The sequence below is a fragment of the Pinus tabuliformis genome, chromosome J (assembly GCF_031772625.1).
Source record: "Pinus tabuliformis cultivar Carrire ecotype Pingquan chromosome J, CPIR1, whole genome shotgun sequence".
Classification (NCBI taxonomy): Eukaryota; Viridiplantae; Streptophyta; class Pinopsida; order Pinales; family Pinaceae; genus Pinus; species Pinus tabuliformis.
This window is the reverse complement of record NC_142295.1, coordinates 1,634,795,842-1,634,806,328: the sequence shown is the minus strand read 5'-3', so window position 1 is coordinate 1,634,806,328 and position 10,487 is coordinate 1,634,795,842. Positions and strand designations below refer to the sequence as shown.

Here is a 10,487-nt window from a genome sequence, read left to right as displayed (position 1 = left end):
TGGGGTATCGACCAAGGATGAATTCTATGACTTTGTATCCCAAAGATCTGAATGTGAAGCATGAGGATGTGGAGCAAAGAGGACTTGGGAGTATGACTCAAACAACAAAGGAAGGGAAGTTGATTGACTTCATTGAAAGAGCGAGGAAGAAGGAAGGAAGTGAGAGGTCAATCTCACGAATCTTGAAGCACTTGACGGAGACATCTTCTACTGATGATCTTCACGATGGAGTTGCAAATGAAGGGAGTCTGAGTACTACTTCAAAAGCAGTGGTTGGAGAGGATTATGCAGGTAGAGATCTGATTGGTATAGTGAATTTTTGCAGGTATGCTATGGGCATATATGACTTTTAGTTGAGAAAGGCAAGCTTAGTGAGCTTGGATGTACACGTGAGGAGGTTGAGGCTATGCACAGATGCTTGAGGACACAACACCAATCTGATACATGGGTGGATGAGAGTCAGGGAGGAAACTTCCTTACCCTCCTTTCTCAATAGACAAACTTGGAGATGGGTTGGTGTAGGGATCTTGATTGGAAGGGGCTGCACCACCTTGACAAGGGGCCTTGGAGGAGGCTTCTTCATGCTAGATTTGTAGACTTGGATACGGATGACCAGATGTTGGGATGAGTCTACTTGGTTGGGCATCATGGACAACTAGAGTCATGGACATCAAGTTGGAGACATGGAGCATGGGTTTATGCAGGGACATATTGCAGGAACATGGATAGAGGTGTCACTCATGGACATTCTATGGAGTGATGAGGCAAGGATATTGTGCAGATGTTGATGTGGCATGGAGATGTTTTGTATGAGCCTTTGGAGAGGTTGTACACTCCTTTTACAACAAGACCATGGACTGATTGGACATGTTGCAGATGGGATGGAGATTCCATGGACCTGACCATGGGATTGAGAGCAGATTCTTGATGAGTGTGAGATGTAGCAGAAGTCAAAGAAAGACTGATGGTGACATAAGGATGTGCATTCTTGTGGTTTGGGCATATGGTTGGATTAGCTACCCAACTAGTTCGAGTCACGACGGGTACTAGTGTGCAGAGGTGTGTTAGAATTGGGTCGGCATGATGAGACAACACATGACAGATGTTGGCATTATGTTGGAGTATCTCGATGGCAGCGTACGGGGGAGGATGACACATGGTGGAGATGGTCATTTTACATATGTTGCAGGGATGTTTGTGATATATGGACTGGTTGATATCATGGATAAGACTGTTCGGATATGAAAATCTTGGCGATGGTTACCAAGATGGTATATTGTCAAGGATGATAATGATTCAGGTGGAGGAGGATGTAAGGACCTATGGTCTGTGCGATGGGCAGGACACACATCCTGTGCGAAGATAGGCGAGCTGCGACCAAATAAGCAAGCGTATGATCAGAAATGTGCATGGAGAAGGTTAGCTGGGTGAGTTTATACCGTGGGGATGAGCTGGGCAAGTCACCCATGAGCCGAAACACAGGACTTGCGATGTGGGCGAGTTTAGGGGGGCGGTCCCGTGTGATGGGCGGTTTGACCCAACCTCTGGATGAGTTATGCGAGTTGAGGTGAGTCGGCTGGGCGAGCTGAATGAAGATTGGCTGGGTGATTTGACCTTGCCAGTACCCATATATATAGACATATGGTTGGACGAGTTGGAGGCATCGATCAAACGAACAAAGCATTCGAATGAGTCATTTGGGACGAGCTTGAGGTGTGAAGTGCAAGTGGAGGAGCAGGAATAGAGGCGCGGTCGAACCGCAGGTTGATGCGCCCACCCCCCGAGCAGAATCGCACGGGCTGCACGAGTTGTGAACGGGTTCGGATAGGCAGGCCGCATGAAGGCGCACCCGCCGGGTTAACACAGTTGCTGATACGGGTGAAGGGCCGCACGAAGGTGCGCCCGCCCATCCGTTGAAGGCACGGGTGAAGGGTTGCACGAGGCACCCGCCCGTCAGTTGAATGTGCGGGTGGAGGGTTGGACGAAGGCGCCCCCCCGCCAGTTGGTGACTCGGGTGGAGGGCTACATGAAGGTGCCCGCTCGTCGGTTGGTGAACTCGGGTGGAGGGTGCACGAAGACGCCTGCCCAACGGTGAACTCGGGTGCAGGGTTGCACAAAGGCACCCGCCCGTGCTGAATTGAACTTGGGTGGAGGGTGAAATGAAGGCACCCCCTCACGGTTGAACAGATCATGTGAGACTGCACAGAGGTGTTTCCTGACAGTTGGAAAAGTGGAAATTTGGCTAAGTGTGGATTGTAAGAGTGATCACCGTGCAAGGCGTGCACGAGGTGGGTAGCTCGTGGGCAAGACACGAAGTCTGAAATTTGTCTAAGTATAAAACTTGGGGTTCAAATTCTTTTGGCTTACTATTGTTTGTGGAAAGAGTATAAGTAGTTACTTAGGGGTTATAGTGATAATGATAAGAATCAACTTAGTATTAGACTAGTGCGAAACTGACTGAGATACCAATTTCTTTAATAAAAAAAATAATAATCTCATAAAAATTAGATAATGAAAAGTTAATGTAAAATAAATAATGCTAACTACACAATGTGAAATCTAACTCTATCATATTAAATAAATTAATATGATCCTTCTCATGTACTCTCTGCCACTTGTCTAAAAAAAATTTCCCAAAATTTCACTCCTAAACCCTCAACATTTTTTTTTCTCCATTTGTTCATCTTTCTCATTTTTATATGGAATCTCCCTAATATTACTTGATAATTATCATTACTATACTCACAACTTTATATTTAAAGGAGTTGCCTAAATGCATTATAAAAAATATTTGAGAAGCTGAGAATTTCAAGAGCTAAATACCTATCTAATCTCATCTTTTTGAAACAGTGTAGAGATGAAAACCTCACTCCAAATTTCGCTAGATGCAGCCATCCCCTTAAACGTGGTTGGAACATTTCTATCTTCAATAAAATTAGTAAAACCCTCATCAGAAATGGAATAAAATTTTCCAAGTTTCAATTAATAAAAACATCTGAAAAACTTCTGGGTTTGCATGTCCAGCTATCATCAACTCTTTGCTTGACCTTTGTCAAAATTTAGACACCCTCACCTTCACCAAAGCTTAAACAATTATGGATTATGTATCCACGAAGAAAACCAAAAAGCTAAATACTATAAGGAATATAAGCATTAACAAGAACGAAGAAGTTAGAAACATAAATCCTGTCACTATCCCTGCACATTTGATTTCCAACACACCTTTCAACTCCTCGTTAGTCCACCAAACTTCAGAACTGGCTACACATAGCCCCTCCCAGCAGCACCATTTTCCCCCCAAAATACAGCTAACCACAGATAATTTTTGCCTAACATCGCAACTCCTAGCCAATCAGTCTAGCAATGAAACACGCGCTCTCTCCAAAACGCATCTCTCCAACTTGCAATCTAGTAATTGTTGGGTGTGGAGCCTGATTATCTTCTGTATTCGAGTGTCTCAGCTGGATGTATACCAAAGGAAGACTGTACACCCCTCCATGTGGGGGGGGTGCGGGGGGGACTTGTTCCCCCCGCGGGGGTTCGGGGGGGCTAATCCCCCCCAGCTGGGAGGTTTGGGGGCCAACGGTTCCCTAGTGGGGGTTTGGGGGCAGTGCTCCCGAAGCTAAAAAGAGATGTAAAATTGCCTTGTAAAAGTCTAGTAATTTCTAGTCAATCTGGGTTGTTCATTAGGCGGATGATCTAACGGTAGAAGTTATGTTTAATTTAGTGTTTTTTTCCCTAGAAGGCAACCCCTCACTATATATGAGGGAATTGTATTGCATCTATGCACATCTATATTCTGAGTGAGGAAGAGAGAGGAGATTGAGAACAAAGAAGGTGTTACAGCGGATCTACTGTAGGTTGTATCTCTTCAGTTTGCTAGATAATATAAAAGGAAGGACTGGTTGTTTATCTCTGGACATAGCCCAAACTGGGTGAACCACGTATATTTGTGTCTCTCTTGTTTTATGTGTTTTCTATGTTTATATTTTTGCAATATTTTTGTGTTCCATTGCTCCGTAATATATAATTTTCTAACAACTGGTATCAGAGTTGAAGGTCTATTTGGCTGATAAACTCACAGGAGAGAAGGGTTCCTAGTTCGGGTGGGAGCAATTGCAGAAGATGGTAGGTTTAGGGTCAAAAAATTCAATGGCCAAAACTACCAGCTATGGAAGATGCAGATGGAAGATTATTTGTATCAGAGAGATCTATACCTACCATTGAGGGGAAAGACAAAGAAGTCGACGAGTATGATAGAAATAGAATGGGATATTCTGGACAGAAAGGCACTTGGAACAATACCATTGTGCTTAGCGGCATCAGTAGCGTTTAATATTTCAAAGGAAATGAAAACAGAGGGTTTAATGTTAGAATTAGCCAAACTATATGAAAAACCCATGGCGTCAAATAAGGTATTTCTTATGAAGCATTTATTTAATATGAAGATGTCAGAGGGTGGATCTGTCGCTGATCATTTAAATGATTTTAATATAGTTACAAGTCAGTTAAGTTCTGTAGGGGTAAATTTTGATGATAAAGTTAGGGCTCTATTATTTCTGTGCTCATTACCAGAAAGCTGGAATGGTTTAGTTATGGCCGTTAGTAACTTTGTCTCTAGATCTAGTACTTTAAAGTTTGATGATGTTGCTGGTGTAATCCTTAGAGAGGAAATGCGATGGAAAAGCTACAGTGAGACATCAGGTAATGCTTTGACTGCAGAGACTAGGGGAAGAAAAATGGAAAGAGGAAAGAGCCCAGGATATTGCAGTAAGTCAAGAAAAGGCAGATCCAAGTCTAGATCGGGGATAGTGTGTTGGAAATGTGGGAAGAAAGGACACTTGAAGAAGGACTGCAAGTCTCAGATGGGAAAAGAAGGAGATGCGCAGCAAGAAACTAATCATGAAGCAAATGTAATAGGTGATGTGTTGCAAGATGCTTTGATTCTTTCATTAGAAAATATTATTGATGCATGGGTGATAGATTCAGGGGCCTCATTCCATGCTACACCTGATAAGAAACATTTTCATGACTATGTTCAAGGAGATTTTGGACAAGTTCGATTAGGTGATGATAAACCCTGTAAAATCGTTGGAATGGGTACAGTTTTCATAAAACAACAAAATGGAAATCAGTGGCTATTGAAGAAGGTAAGGCATGTTCCAGATCTGAAGAAAAATCTAATTTCAACAGGGCAGTTGGGAGGTGAAAGTTGCGTAACTACTTTCACAAATAAAACTTGGAAGTTCACTAAAGGATCCCTAGTAATAGCGAAAGGAGAAAAGGTTGGTACATTGTATTTATGCAATGGTATTTTTAATTATGTTAATACTTTAACGTCTACAGGAGAAGATACGACATTGTGGCATCATAGGCTTGGGAACATGAGTGAGAAGGGGATGCAGATTCTTCACTCAAGAAATTTGTTCCCAGGTTTGAAGCATGTTGATTTAAAATTCTGTGAGAATTGTGTTTATGGAAAACAAAAGAGAGTCAGATTCCTTAGAGGTTGGGAAAGAAAAGAAGAGTGAAAAATTAGAGCTTGTGCATACTAATGTATGGGTACATGCTCAGGTATCATCTCTTGGTGGATTTCATTATTATGTTACTTTTATTGATGATGCAACCAGAAAAACCTGGATTTATTGTATTCGAAATAAATCTGATGTATTTGATACTTTCAATAAATGGAAAGCTTTGGTTGAAAATGAGACAGGGAAAAGGTTGAAGTGTCTCAGATCAGATAATGGAGGTGAATATTGCAGCAAAGAGTTTGATAAGTACTGTTCATAGAATGGAATTCGAAGAGAGAAGACAGTTCCAAGAACACCACAAGAAAATGGTGTGTCAGAAAGGATGAATATGAGAATCATGGAGCATGCAAGGTGCATGAGATTGCATGCAGAATTTCCTTTACAATTTTGGGCAGATGTTGTAGATATTGTTGTTTATCTAATAAATAAAGGGCCTTCAAGTTCCTTGGATGGTGGTATTCCTGAGGAGGCATGGCCAAGTAAAAAGGTAAACTACTCATTTTTAAAGACTTTTGGTTGTGAAGCCTTTGTCCACATTAATAAAGAAAATAGAACAAAGCTTGAGGCAAAATCAAAGAAATGTACATTTATTGGATATGGTGTTAATGATTTTGGTTATCACTTATATGATTATGAAAATCACAAAATCATTAGGAGAAAAGATTTAAAATTCAATGAAAAGGTCTTGTATAAGAATTAGTTGCAGGAAAAGAAACAAGAAAAAGAAAACAAAGAATACACAGTGCTTGACGATATCACAGGAAAAGTGATGGTGCCTAAAAATCATAACAATCTACAGCAAGAACAACAACCACAACAACAACAAGCACTTTAAACACCTGAAAGTGGTGTTAGAAGATCTACCAAGATAAGTAGACCCCCTGAAAGATACTCTCGTTCATTATATTATGTATTGTTGACTGATTCTGGTGAACCAGAATGTTATGAAGAAGCAGTGCAAGTAGAAACCAAGAAGAACTGGGAGCAAGCCATGAAAGAAGAGATGGACTCCTTAGCACATAACCAGACTTGGGACTTAGTCAGGTTGCCTGCAAGTAAAACAACATTGCAAAATAAATGGGTTTACAGGCTGAAGGAAGAAGATGGAGGAAAATAGAGGTACAAAGCTAGACTTGCGGTGAAGGGGTTTGCACAGAAGAAAGGTATTGATTTTGATGAAATATTTTCCCCTGTTGTTAAAATGACTTCAATCAGAACTATTTTAAGTCTAGTAGCAGCTGAAGATTTGCATCTTGAGTAGTTAGATGTAAAGACAACCTTTCTCCATGGGGATTTGGAGGAAGAGATATATATGCAGCAACCACAAGGATATGAGGTAAAAGGGAAGGAAAAACTAGTGTGCAGGTTGAAGAAGAGCTTGTATGGCTTAAAACAGGCTCCAAGGCAGTGGTATCTAAAATTTGACAGGTTTATGTTTGAACAAGGTTATACTAGATGTCACTTTGATCATTGTGTTTATCTCAAAAGGAAAAATGATGGCAACTATATTATATTGTTATTGTATGTAGATGACATGCTTGTTGCAGGTTCTAACATGCAGGAAATAAATGTGCTCAAAAGGAAATTGGCAAACTCATTTGCAATGAAGGATTTGGGTGCTGCAAAACAAATCCTTGGTATGAGAATAACTAGAGATAGGAAGAATCGCAAATTAACATTGTCTCAAAGTGAGTACATAGAAAAGGTGTTGAAAAGGTTTAATATGTAGAATGCAAAACCAATTAGTATACCTTTAGGTAGCCATTTCAAATTAAGTAAGGAGGCATGTTCCAAGACTCATGAAGAAATGGCTCATATGTCTAAATTCCATATGCATCAGAAATTGGAAGCTTAATGTATGCAATGGTTTGCACAAGGCCTGATATTGCACATGTAGTGGGAGTTGTAAGCAAGTACATGAAAAATCTAGGAAAAGAACATTGGATGGCAGTGAAGTGGATTCTTAGGTACTTGAGAGGTACCACAAATCAAGCATTATGCTTTGGTGGTTCAAACATTGCTCTACAAGGATATGTTGATGCAGATATGGCAGGTGATAGAGATAACAAGAGGAGCACAACATGGTATGTGTTTACTGGTTGTTTCTCCGTGGACATAGCCCAAACTAGGTGAACCATGCATATCTATGTCTCTCTTGTTTTATGTGTTTTGTGTGTTTATATTTCTACAATATTTATGTGTTCCATTGCTCCATAATATATAATTTTCTTACAGTAATCTCTCCTCGGAAAAGATAGCCAGCAACATCAGCTCACCTTCATCCAGCATGGTTGTAAGCCTCACTGCCACCAACACCGACTCCCCTTCAAAGCATTCCAACACCACCTCTCAATGCCCTGGCAAGAAAACCCGCGATCTCTCCTACGCGCAAACTGACAATAGCCTTCTCTTATTGAAAAACACCAACAGTCGTTCCAAAACACCGCAACTCCTAAGCGATCAAGAAACCCGCACTCCCAACAAGGTAACCCACACTGCTACTAACACCGACTCCCCTTCAGAGTATTCCAACTCACAATTCGATATATATCAGTGCCTTTTGTCGCAAAAGAAAGGCAGCAAAGTAGAGTCCTTTAAATACGTATCCCACGCTGCCTCCATTAACAATAGTAGGAACATCCATCCTCCTTCGATGGATAAAGTAAGCAGTACGAAAAGCTTAATAAAAAACTCGACTGTAATCAACCTTTCTCAAATGGCATTAGATGATCACTTGAAATCGTTGCTGGAAAAAGGTCTAAATTTTGCTTTATCTCTTGCTAAAATTCCCTTAAATGATGTCATAAGCAACATTGAAGTCGCTATCAAAAACACAGAGCAAAATGTTGCAGAAGAAATAGGACAAGACGTTGTAAGAATTCTCAGAAATGCGAGACCTCCTCCAAGTAACATTTCCAAGGATGAAGCTACAGCTTTGAATAACATAAGGAAAAACAAAAACATTATAATTTTAAAAGCAGACAAGGGAAATGCTACAATTGTTATGGATAGAGAAAACTATGATAATAAGATGGAAGAACATCTCAACAAGAGTGGCTGATGCAGATTACTTAACAAGGACCCTAGCAACAAAATCCTTCGCCAAGTAATTAACAAAATAAAAAATTATTCTCTTGATTCAATTAGTAAGAACAAGTTAACTTTTAGTAGCACCATCATCCCTAGAATATACGGTGTGCCAAAAATCCACAAAACTGGAATTCCTCTTATATCAAAGATTCCTCTTCTTTCATAGAATGAATTAAAAACCTAGAAATTAATGATAATGACCTCCTCGTTAGCTTTGACATCGTATCTCTCTACACTATGATTCTGGTAGATGAAGCCATAGAGGTATTAAAGAAAATTACGGACCTTGAAACTGTGGACCTCATAAGGATGTTCCATAAGTCTTCATACTTCAGTTTCAAGGGAAAAATCTATGAGCAAACTCATGGTGTTGCCGTGGGTTCTCCTTTATCACCTATAATTGCCAACTTATACATGGAACACTTTGAACAAATGGCCCTCAAGTCTTTCCCATTTACCCCTGAAGAATGGAAAAGGTATGTAGATGACATATTCACTAAATGGAGCCATGTCTTAGATAAAATTAATGAATTTTTATCACACATAAACAACCTCTCTGAACACACAAAATTCACAATAGAAATTGAAAAGGACAACCAACTCTCTTTCCTAGATGTCCTCCTCACCAAAGAAAAAGGTAAACTAAGCCACCAGGTCTTCAAAAACTCACACTGACAAATATCTTCATTCAAATTCCCACCACCATCTGAAACAAAAGGTGGGCATCATCAAAACCCTAACTACTAGATCTTCTAGAATCTCTGACCCCGAACATTTAGCAGAAGAACTTAACTATCTCTACAAAGTCTTTATAAACAATGGTTATCAAAAAAAAATTATCCAAAAAATAATTAAAGAAGCCACAACCAAAACTCAAAAAAGAAAATCTCTAGCAAACCCTAAAATCTCCTTACCCTATATAAAAGGAACCACAGAGAAAATTTCTAGAATTCTCTCCAAACAAAACATCAGAGTTGCCTTCACTCCCCCAAACACCATCAAAAACATGCTTGATTCTGCCAAAGACTTAATAGAACCAAAAAATCACAGAGGAGTATACTCTATTCCATGTTCATGTGGAAAGGTGTACATAGGTGAAACAGGTAGATCGATAGGCATAAGGTTAAAAGAACATATTAATGATATTGCAAAAAATAGGTCAGAAAAATCAACCCTCGCAGAGCATGCATGTTCTTCCTCACACTATATTTGCATAGAACAGGAAAACTTAATTCACAAAGAAGACCATTTATTTAGAAAGAAGGGTGAAAGAGGCCATTGAAATTGAGAAATCATCCAACAACATGCACATAGATGATGGGCTATGACTAAGTAATACCTAGAAACCCTTATTAAATAAAATAAAAAAATAGTATATATATATATATATATATATATATATAATAACATAATGAATAATTAACAAACACTAATAAATTAATTAATATCAAACCTAATCATAACCTAATCATAATTAATACCCTATCTAATTTGAATATATAATTAACATGGTATTTAAATATATAATTAGCACGAAATTTGAATACATAATAAACAAGGTATTTAAATATATAATTAACAAGAAATTTAAATATACAATTAACAAGAAACTTAAAGATATAATTAACAAACACTCATAAATTAATTAATATTAAACCTAATCATAATTACTACCTTAGCTGACTTTCTCATTTAAAATAAAATTAATTAATTAAATATAGAATTAACAAAGCATTTAATATATAAAGATAAGGATTTAATATATAATTAACATGGTATTTAAATATATAATTAACAAGAAACTTAAATATATAATTAATAAGGAATGATAAGGGTTTAATATATCTCTTAATTAGAAATAGA

General features: G+C 38.8%; 1 protein-coding gene across 1 annotated transcript; it reads left to right on the top strand.

Annotated features, from left to right (window-relative positions):
* Positions 1-8,250: 8,250 nt before the first annotated feature.
* On the top strand, positions 8,251-8,595 carry LOC149233773 (uncharacterized). The gene has a single exon (XM_089382290.1). The coding sequence runs from the start codon at positions 8,251-8,253 to the stop codon at positions 8,593-8,595; it is 345 nt and encodes a 114-aa protein (XP_089238416.1).
* The last annotated feature ends 1,892 nt before the right edge of the window (positions 8,596-10,487 follow it).

Bases quoted from the DNA above. Each gene is read 5' to 3' on its own strand.
- LOC149233773 (XM_089382290.1), top strand. From the start codon at position 8,251: ATGGCATTAGATGATCACTTGAAATCGTTGCTGGAAAAAGGTCTAAAT.